Source organism: Telmatherina bonti (genome assembly GCF_933228915.1).
Source record: "Telmatherina bonti genome assembly, chromosome: 14".
NCBI lineage: Eukaryota > Metazoa > Chordata > Actinopteri > Atheriniformes > Telmatherinidae > Telmatherina > Telmatherina bonti.
This window is the reverse complement of record NC_136612.1, coordinates 16,129,832-16,153,614: the sequence shown is the minus strand read 5'-3', so window position 1 is coordinate 16,153,614 and position 23,783 is coordinate 16,129,832. Positions and strand designations below refer to the sequence as shown.

General features: G+C 36.3%; 1 protein-coding gene across 1 annotated transcript; it reads right to left on the bottom strand.

Moving 5' to 3' along the window:
- Positions 1-869: 869 nt before the first annotated feature.
- gucy2ca (guanylate cyclase 2Ca) lies at positions 870-23,783 on the bottom strand (the record flags this gene model as incomplete). Its single annotated transcript, XM_079253021.1, has 27 exons — positions 870-1,077; positions 1,167-1,243; positions 1,347-1,441; positions 1,559-1,657; positions 2,098-2,272; positions 4,088-4,280; positions 6,206-6,364; positions 6,480-6,571; positions 6,676-6,764; positions 7,438-7,575; positions 7,707-7,839; positions 8,752-8,838; positions 9,570-9,674; positions 9,761-9,832; positions 9,953-10,015; positions 12,455-12,548; positions 12,764-12,851; positions 14,635-14,752; positions 14,838-14,923; positions 16,706-16,850; positions 16,947-17,058; positions 17,190-17,250; positions 18,769-18,887; positions 18,986-19,204; positions 19,283-19,350; positions 20,147-20,259; positions 23,573-23,783. 27 exons carry the CDS (start codon positions 23,781-23,783, stop codon positions 870-872), a joined length of 3,219 nt encoding a protein of 1,072 aa, XP_079109147.1.

Sequence of the window (23,783 nt, the reverse complement as noted above, 5' to 3'; positions counted from 1 at the left end):
AAAATTGGTGCTTCTTGAGGTACCTCCGAGCACCTGTAATGTCTGACTTATGAACCATCAACAGGTTGCCAAAGCTAAAAATAATCAGGTTTGGTGAAATGTTGCCTGCAGAAAGAACTGTTCTCAATATCAGCTTCTCTGAACTCTAGTTTATGATTCTAACATGTTATAACAACCTGAGTCATTTCAAAGTATTTGTGCCAAGGTTGCTCTGAAAAGAGGCATCCATGCAAACATCCATGCCAACCAGAACTCAGATGAGCAGAATATAAGTATTTGAGAATGAAACTGCAAGTATTTCTGTTCAGCGGAGTGCTGTCTGAGCTGGTTTTGCTGTGTGTGTCAATCTGAGCTCAAAAGTGAACAGAGGTGGAAACTTGCTATGGAAAAAGAAGCTGTTTTACTGCTTTTTTGTGGTATTTTGGCCAACGCATATCCCAGATATTACATTAAGACTTCAGGAAATTGTGTCAACTTGTGTAAGACATGACATACTATGTCTCCTTTTCATCTTGTCAACCTGCATAGATATGCTCCCTTCAGGCATCCTCACAGTTAAATAAACAAGTCTCATAATCTGGTTGGGTTATAATCAATTAAACAAACTGAGTAAAGAAGCTGTGTGTGATATAAGTCTGTGATATAAAGAAAAAGTAAAGATGCAGAGGACTGTGACCTAGGGTAAAGAGCACTTATCTAAACATCTGCACATTAACCTCACCTTTAACATGCTTGTAAGCCCCACTGCTGCTCTTCTATCAACACTCCAGCTCTCAGATCAACAGAGCTGTCCCGACGTGCTAACTTGCACAAACACAGGTAATTATCTTTTCCAATGTCTTTTGAAGGAAAGCTCCTCCACGCGGTATTCACAGGGCGGTAGTGGGGTTGTCAGTGACAGCCAGGTGGAAGTACTCGGGCGGGCTTTCCTTCTGGATGCTGCTGTCTGTGTCTCTCCAGCGGATTTTGGTAGACAAGGTCTTTCGCTTTTCAAAGCCCTCTTTCCAGCTGTCACGCTTCTCCAAACTAGACACAATCATCTCCGCCAGATCCTCCTGGAGCCGCTGGAAGTTCTCCCTGAGACAGAAATGATGGCATTATTTTGGAACATGGCAGATTAATGTAAATCCTATGATTGAGGTCAATTTAGATGAAGTTTTACTCACGCAGTCGGTGGGGTTGGCAGGCTGTATTTCCCTCCAGTTACACCTGTTAACCAGTATGTCATCTCTTTGCCTTTACCCTGTAAGAAGGTACATAAAGACATGGAAAAGCCCAGAGGAAATGAAACTCATGTGTTTAATATGGTTGGTGCCTGGAAAAAGGACAAATAAAAGTAATCTCACCTTTAGGTAGGTTTCTCCTCTTTTTTCAAACTCAAAGTTGCCATCTGTCCTTTCCAGGATGTTGATGGTGGACTGGCTTACATGAATTCTCAAAGCTTGATAGACAACAGGAAAGAGATGCAATAGACTAATTATACATTTGTGCAAATAAAAGCTGCATCTAAGAGGGCTCTTAGTCAAACAAGTTGGTGTTTTGCTTTTATCTCTCTTACGCAGGCCTGCAGACTCCATGCGTGAGGCTGTGTTGACCGTATCTCCAAAAAGACAATATCGAGGCATCTTGTTTCCAACCACTCCAGCTGCACAAGGACCTAGTCACAAATACATGAAACCAAACCATGCAGATGATATGTTTCACAGATATTCAGATAAAAAGTATTGTGCATTTAACTCCCCATGATTTTTTTTTAAATTTACATTACTTAGCTAATATGTCAGCAGCATTTCACAAGCAGGACAAAGAATGGAGACGCTACATCAAAGTGTACTGCAAACATAATGTTGTCATTGGTGTTTAGCAGATACTGTGAGGAGGAAAGATAGGAAATTGATGGCTGCCTTTAAACAAACAGGTGGGAAAATACAGCTGTGTTTAAATGTTCTATTTACCCTGAATGTGCTAATATTTCATCCAGTTTTCAATCAAAATGAACATTTCCCTTGGGCCATGTATTTTTTGGCTGCAAGATTTTAGAATTAATCCCTGTTTAATACAAGGGATGATGAAATGCTAGAAAATCACCAGGAATACCTGAATGCACACCAATCCGGATCCACAGAGGAATTCCAGGCAAGTGCTGCAATTCAAAAGTCCCAACAAATGACAGAATGTCCAGGGCCATATGGGCAATGTCCACTGCATGCCTGTCACCGTTCCGTTTGGGTAAACCTGATGCAACCATGTATGCATCCCCAATTGTCTCAACCTGAAAGTCAGAGATATAACTTTATAAAAGCAAGCTTTTAATGTGTTAAATGACAATAGATAGTTTTTTTTTATGCATTACTAAACATATAAGCAAAACAACCTTTGTAGAGACACATATGTAAAGATCCATTATCTCACTTTGTAAAATGTGCCGTTTTGTAGACACAACAAACTGCAAAAAAACTGAGAGCAAGGACCATAGACTGTATAAGAAAGATGGACGGAGCCTCCGGTTGTTTAAAAGTGAAGCCTATGCAGAAGTGCATAAAACTGCAGTACCTCCTTCATCCACTAGGGGCCGCAAAACAGCAAATCCCCATAGACTCCCATGTTAAAAAGACCAACTTCACAGCAGAAATAAACATGTTTACAGCCTGGTTCAAAAATCCATTTTCGGTTTATAGGTCAGGTTTACCTTCATGACAACTGTGGGGGTAGGGAATTTTTTTTTCTAACTTGTCCGTTTAAAAGTAATTTAATCTCGAAATTCAGCATATTTGGGGGCGTGTCCTTTTGATTGACAGGTACCCAACCTCTCGCTTCAAGTCAGAAGAACGTAGAACAACCGCAGTTTTTAGCCGGTTAACAACGTGACTTAGCTTTAGCCTGCTTACCTCCGTTGGCTGGTTAGCTCCTGTTATCTCCGGATTAGCTCTGTTAGTTCTTAGCTACAGAAAGCTCGGAGTTCACATGATGTCAATCATCCGCCATGACACTCACAGCCCCCCTCTCAGCTCCACCTCTTTGCCAATATTTGTATTTTCTGGATGAGACGACGCACATGCCTCTGCCCACCGAGCTTCAATTCAGCTCTTCAGAAACCAACGGGCGACGTCACGGAGGCTACGTCCATCTTTTTATATACAGTCTATGGCAAGGACTGAAAAACTAACCAGAAAGTTTACAAATCTACATGCTCTGTGAGGAACCATTAAATGAGAAGCTAGTGTAACCTCTAAGTAAAAGTTTATTAAGAGTTAGTGGAGGTTAGTAGGCACTTAGCTAGCCACCAGAAATAATTACACTCATATTGTAAATCAAAGCAGTTTACAAAAAAGTGAACACTAATTGTTCCACTGAGAGCACAACTGATGAATTAAGAGAACAAATTTTCCATTTTTTACACCAAATGTGCTTCATAGTCATCAACGACATGACTGAATATTTCTATGAATCTGCTGAGCACCACCTCGAACCTCAGAAACAATCCATCCATTCCTTGTGCAACACTGTAGGAACAAATGGAGATCACTTGTTGAGTGGAACAATACAGCAAAGTTATACAATGGTAACTGCTCTGTCGGGTGAGCTTGGAGAGCTAATCTATATCCACTGCAAGGATCTGATAAAAGACAAGCTAGTGCAAGTTACATAGGTTAGCTAATTGGGTTAGGCGGTTTTTGAGCTGGCTGACTGAGTGGGCACAAGTTGCTAAATGCTAGGACTCAGTCCAGCCAAGACCAATGACTTCCAGCCACTGGTGTTGGGTCCTGCAAATGGATGCTAGGTGTTTGCTGCTAACTACTAACTGTTAGCAGTAGCTGACAAACAGAGTTGTGGCCACAATCACATCATCACGTAGATCCCAACTCACTGAAAGATGAAGAAAATGTCATATCCAGGCCATTTCAAGACCATGTGAAATTTCTTTCTTTATATTTTGTTACCAACTTTGACACAGACCATGTTTTAGTGATTAACTGTTTAACTAAAATCATTCAATATACATACAAGAAACATTCAAAGCACTCACCACTGTGCAGTGAAATACCTGTCAAATCAAAACTAAACTGACCCTTGTATGCTAAACTACCTTGTACACATCATGGTGGTCCAAGATGCTGTCAAAGTTCTTGTAGATTTCGTTGAGCATGTCAACCACCTCCATGGGCGTGCTGTAGTGGCATAAGGTGGTAAATCCCACAATGTCACTGAAATAGATGGTCACCTCCTCAAACAGCTCTGGCTGTACTTTGCCAGTCTCTTTAAGGGAGCGCACCACCGGGCTAGGAAGACACAGAAAGTGCAAATTTTTTACTTTTATTATTAGTTCTAAAATTCACAGTGAGTCAGAATAGTATCTACAAATGCAATGCAGGTTTGCCATGAACTTGGGCAAGATGTTTGGGACATTTGCATGTCAGAGGATGTTGACGTCGATTGTTAAACAAATTAATTCTGTGCAGTGTTTATTCTTGTTTAAAACGTGGATCGGCACTTAGTGCTCCTGCTTGTAAAGCGGCTCTATTATGCACATTTTAGTCCAACTTGATTTAATATGCAAGTCCAGAAGGGCAGGAAATAATCAAGTATTTTTTCACAAATTCCTTCATTCAGTTTGTATTGATCCTCTCAGATCAGCCTCTGCCAGAAACAAGCGAACAGAAAAAGTTCCGCCCTTTGTCCTGCCTGCAGGGTGCATCTGATCTGCCAGGAGTAATTATATTGAACAGTAAAGGTGGGTGTGGCTTTCTTCTCATGAACGTGTATGACCTAGCAGTTGGCCAATCACTGAGTCCCTCCCCCAGGACGTCACTAATATTTTGATGTAAAAAAATTTTCTCTAAAAACAATCGTTTCAGTTGCCATGGAAACCAAATGTATAGAGTGCTGGAAAAATCAAACATGTGTTTAGGTGATATAAAAAAAAAAAAACTGTGCTGCTTATATATCTGATGAGTATTCAACATTATAACACAATAGAAAGCTCAGAAAACTAAGAAATAACATCATAGAGTCCCTTTAAACATCATGATTTATCAAAGACAAAGGTCTCATACCAAAATGTGCCGAAAAAAAACAAAAAACAACAGAAACAAGCTTCGTGGTTGTGTCTGAAATTCTTTTGACCCACTTGGGGGCAGCATTCACAAACTACAAACAAGACTAATATTTGCACTGTTTACACATCCACAAAGCCTAGAACAACACGAAAGAAATTATTTATGTATTTCACACAATATGAGAATAACATTTTATTAGCTGTCTGACTCTTAGCTGTTGCACAGTCCACTGTGTTAATGTACCTGCTGTGTAGCTAGCAGGGAATTTTGGTGCAAAAAAAAAAGGCCTAAATTAGCTTTTTATTTGGGTCTTTGGAATATGTTTGATCCTCACAAGATTTGCATTAACTAATGTCAAAGACATAAAATGGCTTTAAATACAGTAAAGCAACATTAAGCTGTTGTGCTATAAACATGTTGAATAAAGTACCAGTGGAGATAAAACTCTCACCAAATGTAGACACTTTGAATCCAAGGTTTTAGAAGAATCTTCTCCTGAACTCATTCATTCATTTTCTGAAACCGCTTAATCCGATGAAGGATTGTGGGGGAGCTGGAGCCAGTCCCAGCAGCCTACGGGCAGGAGGCAGGGTACACCCTGGACCGGTCGTCAGTCCATCACAAGGCCCTTTTCTGAACTGCATCTTTGAACTAGACCGTTAATCTAGACTGTTGCTTGCTTTTAATCATTATTTTTCTGTTATTTGAAATTGTTTTATATTTTTTTTTACTGTGATTTTTGTACACCTTTTAAATGTGAACATTTTATTTATTCACTGTTTGTACATTTGTTGTGTTCCCTCTTTTATGTAAAGAGTATTGAATTGTTTTTATCTGGTACAAACAGCAATTTCAGCACATTTTGTGGCATTTAGGATTACAGTTGCTTTAAATTATGATTTGATGGCCTAAAATATCTGAAATGTTGATCATTGATCAGATTTTTTTTTTTAGATTCTTCAACTAATTATTGCTCAGATTAACACTGAAAGTTAATCTAGTTGTAGGTCGTAAAAGCAGCCGATGACACAATATAAAATAAATAAAATTCCTTCAAACTAAAGCAAAAACTTGGATGATTGGCAACATGGACAATCTTATGGTCATTACCAGAGCTAAAGCTGATTAGTGCAGCTTCTTTCACCTACCCAGGGAGGAGCATGAAGTTGAGGCGGTCCGCTCTGTCCCTCTCAGCTTTGTACAGAGCAGTTCTCTCCTCTACCAGATTCTCCAGAGTCTTCGAGTACATCTGCAAACGCCGGATAAGCTTGTCCATGTACGTCTCTGTGGCTTGATTATGCAGGTTGCTGTTTCAAATGTACACAACAAGGACAAACTGCTGTTCAGGTGGACAGCTGCGCTACATACATGTGTCACATTGTTGAAATTATTAAGTCTTTCAAAATGAACATGGTTATATACCTGAAAATCTTTCCCAGAGCTAACTCTATTCTCTTGAAATCGGGCCTCCGTTCAGGGTCTTCATCCCAGCAGTTTTTTATTAGCATGTAGAGCTGAAAATAGAAAAAAAAAAATTGTTTTTCAATTTGTTTTTACCTTGATAGATACAACTAATGATGTATCTAATTGCTTGATAGCATTTGGTGGCTCTTTTTACCCCAATCTGCCTGTCTGATGCTCCTTCAAAGTTGAGATCAGGCCTGAAGAAGATGTTGTTTCTGGGATATTGCACTCTGTAGAGTTTCTCTGAGGGATATCGAGTTAACTCAGAAATATTAATGGGATTCTAATAAAGTTATATTTTATAACATTTAGATGTTTATGATATGTATTATCTTGTTATTATTATCATTATTTTTATTAATATATTTTTAAGATAGCCTCCAGCTTCTGGAATTAGTGAAACAGAGAACAAACAAACAAACACACAAACGAATGAATGAATGAATGTTGTTGAAGAAAAGAGATTCAATCCTTATGAAGATATTCATCCTTATAATTCATTATTATACATATATTATTGGATAATTATATATTATTGTGTTGTGTAATTATATATTACATGTTGCCAACATATATTATATTATTGTATAATTCATCATTATACAATTCATCCTTATAAAGATAAAACAAAGGCAAATGACGACTAAAAGAAGTAGGTCCGCACACTAGAGTTAGTTCCCGATATTCTATGAACAAAAAACAAGTGAGTGACGTGTCGGGCCACAGCCCTTCCTCAGACTCATGAGGAGTTCGCACTCATGAATGAATGTTGTTCCAGCTCAAAGTGATATTTGTTTTTAATATGTTTTAACTAGCATATGTCGAGAATGACTATTCTATTCTATTCTATTCTATTCTATTCTATTCTATTCTATTCTATTCTATTCTATTCTATTCTATAATGATGGTGACCTACCTGTAGTATTAGAGCAGCACAGTGTATAGAATGGGGCCCACCTCATAACAATCTCGTGGGCAATGATGCCATAGCTGTAGACGTCCCCTTTCTGAGACACCCCGCCTTTACGAAGGTGCTCTGGGGCCGTCCACAAATCTGAGAGGAGAGGAGAGGAGAGGAGAGGAGAGGAGAGGAGAGGAGAGGAGAGGAGAGGAGAGGTTGATTATCAGATGTTCTTAGTATAAAAATGAGCGATCAACCTTACTGATAATCAAACTCAGTCCCACCTCTGCCTGGCTTCAGGATGGTGTTGCAACCAAAGTCAGTTATCTTGACCACCATACGATTATCAACCACACAGTTGGTGGACTTGAGGCGACCATGAATTGCGATGTTACTGGAGTGAAGATATGACATGCCCTGCAGAGGACGCACAGCAAGAGGGCAGCAGTGAACAGGATGGTTAAAGCAGGTAGACATGTTGCTGATGCTCCTGTAAGCCAGCAGGGATGGTAATGATGGAGGTAAATGAGTCCCACCATGTGTGCTCACACACATAAAGGCGTTGTCACCAGTAATGATACCACAACAACTTGATGGGTAAAGGACATGGTGACGCAAGACTCTGTTTGGCATGTGTGAATTATGATGAAGAACAGCGGCACGTTAACTTCTTTTTGTTTTCCCCCAGAAAGGTGTGATCAGTAGTATAAATATACAAAGTGCTGATCCTCTTTTCTTTAATTGCAGAGAAAATTCAAGATATAGAATACCTTATTAAATTCATTTTATTTGTTAATACACATCCATTTGAGAACTGCCATTTATTCCAAAATGAATTAGGGACAGAAAGGTTTTATGACTGTAATGTTGCCATGCCTTTTCACTGCACTGGAAAGACCTTCCACCATTGGATATGAAATGATGGAGTAATTCCAGTTTATTTTGGCCCTTTATTCCTGCAGATAAGTATTCAGGTTTTCAGCAGAACAGCACTGCAGTCAGTTCAGTGCCACTCACTTCTTCGTTGGGCATTTTATTATAATGGTTAAAGAATGTGGGTTTATTGTTTTACTGAAAATGGACAGATGTTCCTCTGTGCTCTAAACATGCAAATCCTGTTAAATCTTTATTTTTTTATTTTTTGAGGATTACAGTTGTTTTCAATAACTCATTCATCTTAGCACACATTTGTTGACAAGGATCTCTTTTTGCCGGTAAGTGCCACCATCGTCTGTTCCTCAAAGACTCAAATGTTTATGGATGCAACTCTTGAGTTGGACAATAATTATTTAAACTTTCTTGATTTGTTATTGTTTAAAGAAAACATACCTTTGCTATGTCATACATGACTGATATCTTAAACTCCATATCCAGGAAGGTTTCATCTGGGTACGATATCCTGTCATTAAGGATGTACTGGGGGAGCAAAAAGAAGGAAAACTGATAACGCTTATATTTCATCACTTTTATTACTCTGCTTACAGGTTTATGCAGTTAATGGAAAAGTGGAACACTTATTAGTCAGTGTGTGTCTGTGCTAGTGTGAGATTAGGAGGATTCACTATCACTCCATTAGCGCTCTGTAAACTGTGTGTCAAGTTATCAAGCAGAGAGTAAAGCCACTGTGCGCGGCGTAGAAAGGAGGCCACTGAGATCTGTCATAAATAACATATTTCTCAAGTAACAAGAAGTAAAGACATGGAAACATTTGGACCACAAGTGGTTGTGCTGCATGCAGTGTGTGCGCATAAAACAGAAATGATTGGTAAATTTCCAGAAGGGTCAATACACACTCCAAAAGTTGATAATAATCACATAATTGCTAAATTCAAAAGCAATATAAAATTATTTCTGACTGATAAGCTGTGAAAGAAATTCACATTTAACTTATGGGTTCATAAACCTCGTTTAGAGCTATTACAGACATTTTAATTAGTTAATTTGTTCATGTCACCAAAATGAATTGTCTGCCATTTAACCTGAATGTTTTTAAATGTTTTTTTTTTAATTATCAGCAACCCAATACATTAACCATTAAACAAATCTGTAAATAACAATCTTCATGTGAGGACATGGCAAAATGGCAGGAGTTGGAGCTGATATGCAGGGAAAACAGAAAAATAAGGAGCTTTATGTTGTGCTCTTACCCTGAGGGAGCCCCTCTGACACAGTTCAAACACCCCGAACACACCATACTCAAACTTCACAGTGCCATAAAACTTGGTCAGGTTGTAGTAATCAATGTGCAGCAGCTGGAATACAAAGACATAGAAAATATAAAATTATTTACCTACAATCCGTATTATTCTCATGTTTATATAAAATGTATTTATCTCACAGTGTTAAGCTCGATTTTCTGATCTTCTGTGAAATCTGCGTCCGCGTGTTTCAGCTCCTTCAAGATTACAGGCTGAAAAATTAAAGTAATTTATTTTTTTTTTAAAAAGTTTTTAAAAAGTTTTCACCATTGTAATTAATTCTTGGTCTTGAATTGGTTTAAAATGATTTCAGTAAAGTAAAACATTGCTACCTTTTTGTCGTAACAACCTCGATGAGTAAAATAAGTGCTGTCCTTCCTCTTATCATCGTCAATCTGTTCCATAAACACAAATCAGATCAGCAGTCATTGGTCGATAAGCCACATGAATCATGTGTCAGACTCTGACAAAGCGGTGAAGGAGGTCAGCTGGACTGGAAGCAGCTGCTTAAACTAAATATATTTTCTGTCTCTTTTGTGCTGTCAGTTTGTGAATTTGAGTTAATCTTTGTTTGGTTTTCTCTCTTTTTGCATTCCCTTTGACAATTGTTTTGTCAACTTTCAATTGTTTTGTGCTATTTTAAGTTTTTCTGTTGTTTTTTTGTTGTTCTTTTTTTTTATCTGTACTTGTTTTAAGGCATTCTGAGTAATTTTAAGTACATTTGAGGTATTATCTTAGATGCTGTTTTATTTATTTAGCCCTGTCATGCATGTATTGATCTAAAAGAAAAAAAGTCTTCTTTTTTTTTTCAATTACAGTATTGTACCAATACAGACACAGTTAATGATACTTTTTCTGTTTATTATTGATATTTTGCTTTTTATTTATTTTAATGTATTCTATTAACTATAAATAATATATGTTATAATATGTAAATATTCTATAAAAATATGGCTGTGTCATTTTCAAAGACACACTTGGATAATTACAATGGATACATTTATGATCACTTATGCAATATATTTAATTATTTTTAGTTTGTGATAGTACATTGGATGACTCACTAATGTTCACTGATGTAGGTCATTTATAAATTTACCATCATATAAAAAAGAAGTTTGTAAGTTGGTGTCCACCGTAATGATCACTCTGCATGAAGGGATTAAAACCGTCCTGAGTATTTGGACTACATCACTTTGTATTTTAAACCTGTAGTCCTGAAAAAGCATGTTTTATGTGTGAACTCAACACAGTATTCTGGACTTAATTCTGGTACAGCTTTCTTCTCTATTGTAATTTTTAGTCTTTTGGGGTCTCTAGACTTATTCAGAGTTCATTTTCATATCTTGATGATTGTTTTTAGAGCCACTGAGACTTCTTTAACACAGTCGAAGAGCAGCTAGAAATGCAAAACAATCTGAGATTGTAATCTTGCTAAATCTTTCTGGAGTTTATTACAGTTTGCATCACAATATCCAACTACATTTAACTTCTATTGGGTATTTTAAACCATTTTTGGTTTGGATTATACAATACCTCACTGAGCAGGGATCTCTTTCAAGCAGGGGTGCCCAAGTTCGGTCCTCGAGATGTACATTCCTGCAACTTTTAGATGCAACCCATCTCCAACACACCTGAATTACATGAACGGCTCGTTACCAGGCGTCTGCAGAGCTGGATGGCACGCAGAAGAGGGAATTCAGCAATACAATTCAGGTGTGTTGCATCTGAAAGTTACAGGATGGTAGCTCTCGAGGACCTGCTTTAAAGTGCAATAGCAAGCATTAAGTCCACTCTCTATTATTTAGTCGAGGTACCCCAAAGCTGCAGGCTCATACTCTTGTGTGTTCCTGTTCTTAGTTGCATTTTAGTCGTTTTCGTTCAAAGTTATTTATAATTTATTTTAAATCCAAATCTGCATGTTTCTTTTAAGCTAGAACAGATCATGATTTTAATTTTTTTTTTTAAATCTAATTTCATCTCATTTTCCTTTCTTTCTTTATTTAATTTTAAATTATGCTTCTTATTTCTAATGTTTTTATTATGTCTGTTTTGTTTATGTCTCTGTAAAGCATTTTGAATCCCCCTGCTGCCTTGCCATGTATGCATGCAGATGATGTGCAACAGTGCCCAGCATTTTCACCACATGGCATCATTATTCTAAACTAGCATCTCTTTGTAAATGGATGTAGGAATGCTACCTTTAGCTAAAATTTTAAATAACTCATTTCCAACTCAATCTCAACATGTAAAACCTCAACTTGAACTGAATTTGCATGAAACCTTTCTGTCATGATTAATGACCAGTTATCCTTGTATTACAATGTATGACAGTGTTATATTTGTCTTAAACATGCTACTTGGTATTTTATAACTAAAAAATATAGTTCCTCATATGCTTCTTAATTCCCTTAAGAGACCATATTTTTGCTCTCCTCATACACTGTAATGATTGTCTTGTAGGCACCCAGTATGAACAGTGAAACACCTACAGATGATGCAGACTGCAGCATACCCTTTGGTGTTTGATGAATCTAAAAGGCACATGTTATGGTCCAGTACTGAAATCCATTCGTAAGCAGCTTTGCATAAAAAACACCTGCTTCAAAATTTATGTAGAACATTATCAGAAATTTATTTCAGATTTGAAACAGATTCATCAGGTTTGACTTATCAGTTTTAGAATACTTTATTTTATGGTTTCACTTCTATTTTTAACACATTGAATTAATATCTTTCATGCCCTAATCAGCATGCTTAGCTTGTTTTTATAAATGCTTCTACATTGGTTATCAATCATAGCTCAGTTTATCTTGTTTAATGACGGCGCTTACCTTCAGAGAAACCGCCTTCTCATACAAAGGACCAATCAGGTGCGGCTCAATGTGGGACCACTTCTTCTTCATAATACGCTCCTTCCTGTTTTGCCTAGCCACATAAACAGACAATAAACACATCCTAGATTACAAACTGTGAAACTGGGTTTTATTCATTAAGGTCTATAAGCATTTCCCAACACTAAAATGATAATTAATAGTTTGTTTTCCAATTTTTTAAATACTGCAGATGCTGCCTTTTCTTCTCAGATTTAGTAATACCACAATTCTGTGGTAATGAAGGTGTGAAATGTATCTGCTGTTTACCTGTAGAAGATGAGCGCGATGACCGTCACAACCACAACACTGACACCCAAAACAATCACAATCACGTCCCGTTCATTAATTTGTAAATCTATGCATACAAAGAGACATATATTAGAACTTTATTTGTATTATCTGAAATAAGAATGTATCTTCACATTGTATCTATAAAGACTATGCACATTTAGAATGACAGAATTTTATCTAGGAGAATAAGCTTACATGGTCTACTGGTCAAAAACCACATTGTTTGTTGAAGTAGAAAGAGCTGTCTTAAAGGCTTCCCTTCTTGCTCTAAATGATCAACTTATTGATCAGAAACAGTGGCTTTGGGCAACATGTGGCTATTCTTTGTTTAGCTGTCCCAAAGCAGCTAGTCAGCAGGCTTTTCTGCATATATATAACATGACTGCATGCATAATTTAGTGCAGAAGAGAAAATCCAGGTGTTTCAGACAGTTCAGGAGCAGAGTTTTATTTTGTAGGTGAAAAATTCCCCCCCAGTGTTTAAAGGGGTCCTATTATGGTATTTGGAGTTTTCTGAGCTTTCTACAGTGTTACAGTGTTGAATCCTCATCAGACATGTGAACGGCGCTGTTTTTTATCACCTAAACGCATGCTTGAGTTTGAGTTTGAGTTCCAGCACGCTCGCCTTTCAGTTTCTATGTCGACGAAAAACGCGTCGCTTTAGAGAGTTTTTTCTACTTGGAAATCCTTGTGACGTCCCGGGGGATAAGGTTCGGTGATTGGTTACCTTCTACTGGTTAACAAGGACATGTACAAATACATCAGGCGGGTGGAAAACGTGGGATAAAGTTATTTCCAACTATGGCTGGTGAGTTTACCAAAGAGAGACATCCTGCTGCATTCGTTGCTGTGGGTTGCTGTTTTCCACTTTGTTTTCAGGGTCTGATTCAGGTTCCAACATGTAGGGCTGTATGCTATGTGTTGACATTGTATTTTGTTTTTTTTTTATTGAGTTCATATTAGTCTAATTCTTCTGTTTATGAGATGTTACAATGCCGGTGAAAGCAGTTGCGGTGCGCGCTCCCGATGTAGTGCAGTGGCGGGAGGCGGGGCTTAATGCGGAAGAGTCTCAATCCACTCGTTTTGCCCACAGGCTGATCTGACAGCCTACGGAGAGGGTCGGTCTGAAGTAAATAAAGCGATTTGTGACAATAACTCGATCAATCCCAGCCCTTCTGGTCTCAGAAATAAAATTAAATTAGCCCGAAATGCACAAAATAGTTCCACTTTAACTCTGTAGACCTTCTACACATTCGAAAACTTCTCACACTGAAGAAGAGGAACCACTCAAGAAGTCTAATTTTACATATTTAAAGTGTAATTTTTCCTATATTTAAACATCTCAAATCTATTATTGGAACCCTAAACAAGGTTTCTTAAAGCACTATTTCTCAAATGGGGGTACGCGTACCCCTGACGGAACTTAAAGGCATTCCAGGGGGTACATAAAAGTTTTTTAAAAATATATATTTTTTTTTTATGTTTTCTTTAAAACATCCTTAAATATATTCCAATAAATTTAAGTGTACATTCATAAACTGAATTTACATTTAGATTTACACCGTTTCATTCCTCCCAATCCCACATTTTGACGTGAATTGAACCCCACTGTCACCTTGACAACGCAAACAACGGAGTCCTGGTTGAAGCGTATAGTACAAGATGTGCAAGACACAATTAAAGTTCAAAAGGCCAAACACAAATGATAAAATGCTGCATTTCATGTTTTTTCTGAACCAAAAGTACTTTACACTGGTTAGGGGGTACTTGGCTGAAAAAATATTTTACAAGGGATACTGTGTTGCAAAAAGGTTGAGAACCGCTGTCTTAAAGTGTAGAATGTCTCACCATCGAGACGCTCGGGCTCGTCATCAGGCAGGCGTCCTTCTTTCCAAGGTAGAGCTGGATTTGGGTGCATGGCTATGGTTTGATTTTTTGAGGTATCAAACACTAACAGAGTTTCATACTGGAGATGGACAGAAGCACAGAGTGAATAAAGCTTTTCACATTTAAACTGGCTTTAATAGCTGTTAAGTAAAGGATGCTCTCACCTTGCGAGTTTCAACTGAAGTGTAAATCATGGAGAAGTTAACGTCTCTGTCACCATATTCATCGAGCACATAGTGTCCTCCCATGCCTGTTTGCAGCACACATACACATACGAATAAATGAGTATGTTAAAAGGTATGAGCATGCATGAATGTTTCATTTGTTTTTGCTTTTCATTTGGATGAAAGAGTCCAATTATTTAGCTAATTATTACATTAAATAAAGTCACAAGGAAGAATGTCTCAGTTTCCAAAAGTTGTGGATTTTTATTCCTTACAAGGAGTTAAAATGAAATGGTTGAAAAAATAACTGAGAAGTAAAAGTCTATCTTAACAACAGTTAGATATTTTACTGTTTGGGCATCTTTTTATATGTAATAAAAGTGGTAATATGTGTCTTTAAGTCATATTTGTGTCATTTAAATCTTCTTTATGGCACAGTTACTTTATAGATAAAAGCCTTGCTTTGCCAATGGAGGACATTAAAATTGCTGTGGTGCATTCAAGTATAAAAACCATTAAATAACTTAATATTATCTTTATGGCAGGCGATACTGACTGGGAAAAAATCCAAGTAAATAAATGATTATTCTGACTGAAAGATGAACCAGAAAATGTTCCAGCTTTGATTTCAGACTTCACACTGTTGTGTTCGTGGAAGAAACGAAGGTAAAATGTCAAAGATTGGGGCAGTTTTGTATTCGAGAGGTGTGCCAATCAGCTTACATCTGTATTACCAGGCAGTAATAAACCACAACCATAAAACAAAGGCAAGTAGCGTACTATCAATCATAACTGTGGTGTGACACTTTGCATGCCTATGTTTCTACATTACAAAAGTTAATGTTTACATGGATCAGAGGTTAGCTATGTAAAATTATATTTTATGCTGTTTATAGACATGATTTATAGACAAAGAAAGTTACATAGGAGGCATGCATTTGTTTTGTTTTTGCATGCCAAGTGTCTTTAAAGCCAAAAAATCTTACCAACATGCTACAGGAAGAGTTAAAGTACACATTTCTCCATTTCCAAGCTTTCATGTATCACAAAATGAAAAAAAGAAATCATTTGATCATCACTTTGTCTTAAGTAGATGCAACCTTAGCTGAGTGGGACGTTACATTTTACACTGTGTTGTTATGCACTGAAAACAAAAACTACACCAATAAAAATGCAGATTACCACAAGATTCAACAGCTTCTCAAACCAGTTTTAGCTGCAGTAACTTGAATGAATCATTTTATGATGAATTTCTTTTTCAGCAATGAGGTCGAATTTTCAACCTCTCTTCTGTATAATATTACTTCAGCTCTCTCACGGTGCTGCCACAGTGTTTCAATCAGACGGATGTCTAAATGTTGATTAGACAGTTGCAACACATTGATTTTTTTCTTTAATGTTTTGATTTTTTTATGAGACACTTTGTCTTTCACTTCTATTTGAGAAGCATTATGAAAAACTGAGAGTGCATCCTGCTTCTTACCTAGTCGCCTAATTTAGGATGTGTATTGAATGAATCTTTGAAAGAAGCTGAAATAAACCACACTAAGTCAGTCTTTGTACAATTGTGCTTCCATGAACTTCAATGTTTAACATGCAAACTAAGGTCTGTAGAATCTCAGATGTATCTCAGTCAACTATAATGTAAGAGAGATGTAAAACAGAAAGGGATTGTTTCTGGCAACAGTAGCTTTCTTTTGTCCTCTCTTTTATCCTATATAAGGCCTTATGATTGAAAAGTCATATTTATCATTCTTCACATGACTGTAAACAAATAATAGTGATGTTTTTATCCTTAGTCAAGTTATTGTCATGCCACATGAGACTACATACAAAACTGTAATTTTGCCACATGGGATCATACGCACCATAAAAAGAGACACTTCCAAAAGGATTGTCGCCCAGACGCACATCGGTGGATTTTCTGTTATATCGCTGGCTGAGCATCCTCTCTCTGAGCACTTTGCCAAACAGCAGAGCCCCATCATGATAACCAGCCACATAGTCATTTAGCTGCAAATTGGAATGAAAAACAGGAAAATATGACTCATACACAACACAATTTCCGTCATGGTCTCTTTTTTTTTAAGTTTTCAATGTACAACTCACCGTATCATTATTTGTAAAGTTTGACCCACTTGTGTAGTCCCTCTGTGGCAGAGTGATAATTAGGACGTCTTCCATGCCCACAGTGGATGTTGAGTTGTCATAATACACAGGGCTAGACAAAAGTCAGAAGGGTCAAATTAAATATAACTTGTATTCTTCAAAATCTTCTTCCTTTGTGTTTTATGTTGTGGTTTTGTGATATTCATGTAAAAGTGAAATAGTTGAACTCATGTCCAAGCTTACTTGTAAATGTCAAGGAGAATAAATATGATGTCTCGGGGAAGCGACTTTGCCTTTTCCTTTACTGAAACAACATCACTGACGTTCCCGCATAGAATGAAAACTGGAAAAATAAAATCAGTTTCCAGTTAAACAGAGGGAAGACATTTGTCTGGTGCTTCAGTTTTCGTCCCCTTTTTTACAGCATGTTCATAGATGTTACATTTTAAGTCTAATGCCAGGTGACTTTCAGTCCTGGAAAAATAAATATAAATAAATACAATTTTAAAAAAAAGTGAATCTTGCATGAGTGCAATTTCCAAGGGGGAAGTGATGCACAGATTGAATGACAGATTATTGGATTTAAACATTTGTTAGATTAATCAGCCTATTTTTCTAAATTGACTGAAAAATCTGCTCTACTATCCTGTGTGTGGTAATACATTATCATCATGACTCCAGAAATCTGCTACATCATCTAAACCAGCATAAATACAACACTTTAAATCGGTTCGACCAAACATTGGTAGATTTTCTAACTTTTTGCCTCTTAACAAAGGCTAAATGCTCAACATCTGTCTTGCATCCTGTCTCTTCTCTGAGCTCTCTCCAGTGAGTAAAAGTCAGTCAGATGTCAAAACTTATCTCTTGCTCTATCAATTACTTCCTTTCTTTTCCTTTCTTCCTCTGATAATTTCTTCTTCCATTATAATCAGCAACAGTGTGCATTCAAATCAGCCCAAATCAGCTCATTCAAATCAGTGTTTTGAGACCCCACATGTTGCAAGATAACGTATAGTAAAGTATAGCTGTCATTTGATGAGCTGAGCTGCAACACAAAATTGTGAGAAACAGTGTTTCAGCCTCAGGATGCTGCAAAGCAACAACAGCTTAATGACTAGACATAATGTGCAAACAGTGTCCCATCAAAACTAGTCAGAAGAAAAGAAGGTTTACATTTGGAAACCTATGTGGTGTTGCTTTAAGTTCAAGATTTTAAGATATAAAATGTTTGTCCCCTTCATCATTTTTAGAAAATAATATAAAATCATCTAAACGTTGAACTGGCAAGTCAGTTCAAAGTTTTCTCTTTTAATAAAAAGAAAAAAAATCAGAGCAGGCAAAAAAAAAAAAAAAAAAAAAAAAAAAAAACTGGCAGTAGATAAACACAAAGTACGGCTAAGGCTGTACTTTATGTTTATATGTACAAATAAACAATGATTCACCAAAGGCATTCAAACATATCAATGAGGTCTTTTGAAAATAAGATAATTGTTTTTGCTCTCCCACTAAATAACTGTGGTCGTTTTTCTTTCTCAAAATCACAAATTATTGAATGAAATGTCCAGATTTTTTGGGGTTGCATGATATGAGAGCAGGATTGTGAAATATGTTAAGTTGATGAACACTTATTTCTCTGTGCAACTGAAAACCTGCCAACAGGGCTTCATGATAAAGAAAAGGGTAATAATTCTCCTCTGGAGACCCTAAGAAAAACTGAAGAAGGCCTCATGGTTTCCTTTTTTGTTGATATTTGTATAACAAGCTAAAGCAAAGTATTTATAAACTAAACCCTTTTCTGTAATAATTTAAATGTGCTCACCGTTGCTGTGTCTGTTTTCTTTTTCCAGGGCCTCATAGAGAGCTTCTTCACCGCGCAGCACTATTCTACTTGTATTCAAGCTGAACTTGTATGAAGCTGCTTCCAATGCATTGATGTACCTGTTGCAGAAGTAGAAATATTAACAAAAATCTGGCAAAATAAGGAGCACAGAGCAATTTACAAGTTGGCCTGCTTGGATTATCTTGTACTTCCTCACCAGAAACAATCCTCGGATACGTTGTTAGACTTCTTGTACACATATACTTTATTCCAAACATCCTTAAATGGCAATTCTTCTATCATGAAATTAATTAGTAAGTCCGATATTTTTCGCGCCGGAGGCAGAATGCGGGTCAGTTTTGGTTTATAGTCACAGGAGAGGCCGAAACTCCCAGCAGAGATGACGGGAACGCTCAAGCTCAAGCCAATTTCTTCACTATGGCAGACAAACAAAGTGAACATTCAGAAACTTAATAAGGTCTGTTTGGTTAGAAAGAAACTGAGTCATGCTTACTCTACGAGCTGGAAGGTGGCGTAGGTACAGGAAGGCCCCAACATGACACAACCAACTTCACCAACACTCTGCATAAGAAATTACAGCAGTTGATGTGTTATCAAATACACCAAAAAGTGTCATTCTGTGTGTGGAACAACGTCACTGCCAAGGCTCAGATTCATTCAGGTAACCGTGATTAAACTGATTTTACTACTCACATTCATTAACCTAGTTAACTATGTATTAAGTGCCACTGTTTAGATTTTCCTTAGATCCATTTTACTATTTGTCTTTTACCTTTTGCTGGATGTAGGAGACTTCACTGCACCAGAAGCCTAAAATACAACTTTATGTACCTGCATTGCACTGAGATGATCCTTATATGTTATCACATCTAGTCGCCATCGGTTTTTTAGAGAAACATGCTGATAGGAGATGCATACTGCAGAACTAGCCTTGACCAGGGATGTTTTAAGACACATAGATGTATCTCTACCCTTTGTCCTCAAAACAGCTTGATTAAGTGTCTCATTTATGATGTCAATTTAAAGCATTCATAATAACCATCTGATCAAGGAGCAGTAGATATCTCACTGTGCCATTTGAGAGGCAGTCTACTGATAATAAACTCAAACCACAAAAACGGGAACTTGTCAGAGTTGTTAATGTGGCAATACAGTTATAAAAAAAAAAAAAGAAGATAAATCTAATAACTACACAGAAGCTGAAAATGGGTTAAGATTGTTTCTTTTAACACTAAAAAGTCACTAATAAATGTTTCACTTTGAACATTTTTGACTCTGTTGGCCCAATTAATCCACCTTCATGTTCACTTAAAAAAAAAATCATCTGTCCTTTAGTAAATATGTTCATCACACTTACATCAAGCCTTTTGAGTATTGCCACCCCCTCGCAGGTGCTGCTCCCGCACCCCTGCCTTTTGTATATATTGGTGTTGAACCCATTGTAGTTAGCCGTCAAGGTGAAGTTTAAGTCTTGAGTCATGGGGAAAAAAGAATAGAGATAAGAATCCTTAATATGAGAAATGAACTGATTAATTTCATTGTTTTGATAAGATTACAGTAGACAGTCTTCATCCTGTTGAAATGTTAGTCTTTGGCTTTTTAAAGAAAGAATGGCAACATTTTTATTTCCAGCCACAGCAAAGTCAAATAAATGTGATAAAGGTTTTACTTGGCAAGGTTCAGGCAAATCTAAAGCATCAATGGAAAAAAACAACTTCTTTTGTGGTTCAAGTTTTCTGGGCTTTTTAGAAAAAAAGAAAACATCTGTTAAAATGTATTTAAATATAAAATAACGTGTCAATCTAATTGCATCCATTTCAGATAACAAATACTATTGCCATAATATGGATTTGATGGAAGAAATACTTTAGTCTATTATGACTTAATTAAGCTATTGGAGTTGGATAATGAATTAGCCATTTTAGTTCCATTGACTAAGATTAGATTGACCGAGATCGATCGAAGGTTCACAAGTCTGCAAGATTCATGTCATGGAAAACAAGCGATTCAAATTCCACTATTTAATATAGAAAACCTCCCCCCAAACACTGCTTCTGTTAAAATGCTAAGATTCATTCAAACTTTACTTTCTGCTTTAATGCCATGTGAAAAAAAGACTAATCCAGGCAGCAATAAACTGACCTATATGCATTTAGTGTACAGCTCTTTGCTGAATGTAATTCCACATGACAAGCAGACCCTTTTTCTGTCTAGCTACTGTTAAAAAAAGAGCCACTGATGTCCAAATTCCCTTTTTAAGAAATAATTTAAAAAAAAAACAAGTAAACAAAAGAAAGCTGAAAAACCTGTTTTATATCTTTTACTATGGAAAATAATATGTGTGGCACCAGCTGAGCTTGAGCATCTCAGTGAAAATATTCTTAGGTCTTTAAAATGTAAGGCTGTTTCTCAGACGTATGCAGTAAATGCACGTGTGACTGTTACAAAATATAGCAGATAAACCACTGAGGGTCCAACACAGATTATCTACTATGCTCTCTGTTATCAGTCATTCCATCACAGTTTATTTACTTTATTTAGCGTTTGTAGCATTAACAACATCAAGTTGTGTTATCATCTGTAGTTTTGGATGGAGATACAGTCAGTGCACGTATATATAACCAACCATCTGAAATCATACAACACTGAAATGTGCATTTATTCCCATCTTGTAATGTTTTCTAAGAATGTTTAGAAGCCAGGTACAAAAATTGGTCTTTATTACAGTTCACCCTTTAATGTTCACACTAAGTAGAAGGGCAAAAAGACTTCTCTGCTTTTTTCAGTATGTTTTGGAAAAAATAATCAGAATAAATGTTTTTATTGTTCATCAAATGTTTATTTTTACATGACAACAGAAAAATAGTTAAAATTTGAATGGAAGGATGTAGATAAATAAATTAAAATATATGGATCAAATAAGAAACTGGGGGGAAAAAACTAAACTATGATTTAGTGAAATAAAACATTGCAGAATATGGGGAGCAGTAATGCATCACGTTTAACGCTAAGAAGAGTGTTGTGATGGTGTTGCGAACTGAAGAGCTGCGGAAGTCAGACTTTCCTGTGTTTTACTTGTCAGGGGAGGATAGCTGGGTCACATGATCAGGAGTGCTCTCTCTCTCTGATGATGATGATGATGACATGCAGAGGCAACATTGTAAACTTTATGAACAAGCACATATGCTGGCATGAAAATTTGGAATCTGCACAGAAATAGTAAAAATTGCCTTGTATAAAGCCTACTGTACATCACTGCCTACTTGTGGTGCAGATACGCAAAAGCTAAATTTCGTGAACTCCAGATTGCATGCAGCGATGTTCTCAGGATTGTGTTGAAAGTCCCTCTTTGGACCATTTCAGGCCTGATGTTTGTGCAGAATAACGTGCCCACATTACAAGCTTTGATAAGAAACTTTGTGTATAAATTTACTATGAGACTCATAGACTCACAAAATGAAATTATATATGTAAGACCCGAGCAGAGTAGCATCATGTATAGCTCTGAGCTATGGAGGCACTGGAGATTGTGCTTATAGAATATCTTTATAGTATGGTATCTGTATTTGTTTTGTTTGTCTTTTTATGAACTTTGAGTTTGAAATAAAGAATAAAGAATTGCAGTGGGCACAAATACCTGTCATCAAGTGCATATATATATATATATATATATGTATATATATATATATATATATATATATATATATATATATATATATATATATATATATATATATATATATATATATATATATATATATATATATACATATATATATATATATATATATGCACTTGATGACAGGTATTTGTGCCCACTGCAATTCTTTATTCTTTATTTCAAACTCAAAGTTCATAAAAAGACAAACAAAACAAATACAGATACCATACTATAAAGATATTCTATAAGCACAATCTCCAGTGTGCTTATATATGTATATATATATGTATATATATATATATATATATATATATATATATATATATATATATATATATATATATATATATATATATATATATATATATATATATATATATGTGTGTGTATATATTTAAAGACCAAGTAAAAGACATGAAAAAAAATTGTAAAGTAGGTTACTTTGACTGAAGATCAAAAGTAAACAAATTACTTAGCAGAATAAATGTGAAAGCATTCAGCAGTTGTTTGCCTTGTTTTTGTTAAATGACCGGATATTTCACATGTTAAACTGGGCTGAGATTTTGATCCAAATCAAAACATTGACTTTTGACTGTTTTATTGTAAAGTTTGTTTAATATTTGAAAAGAATAATTTTTAACTTGACTAAAATCCAATTATATTTCAGAGCAATTAGTCGCATAATTGAGAAGAAAGCCCCACATCGATGCCCAGCCTCTCATTTAAACTTTCTGGAAAGAGCCTGAAACACTCCATGTGCATCTCAGAAACCTAATATCACATGATATATAACTTTCAAATAGTTTGTCCATCAAGAACAAAAAGGTAACCCTTATTTATTACAGAACCTAAACTTTTACTTTATTTTAACAGTGACATTAAAACCTGAACAGCTTCCTTAACAAGACCAAAAAAAAAAAAAAAAAAAAGATTCAAGATCAGTCATCTTGACTATATTATGTTGTATAAAATGTTGTTTGACTTGTTTAACATTTGATTTCAGTTTTTATTTTCTTCATTCAAGTTCCATATTCTCTAATTCATATACTACCTATTACAAACAAACTTGCACTATTATGAGCTTCACACATCCAGCCATGCTCAGCCATAACCAGGTCATACCTTCTTTGAGGTTCTCCAGCCTATCCTTCTCGATGGCTTGTTCAACGGCCTTCTGAACAAACGGTCGGCTCCATTCATAAGTGTTGTCCTCCAGCAGCACAACATTCATGCTGTATTTACGGTTTGATGACAAGCACTCATCCAGCATGTTGTTGGCGACCACCACGGTGATCAGCACTCCCAGGCAGGGCAAACTGTGCCAGCAGTACAT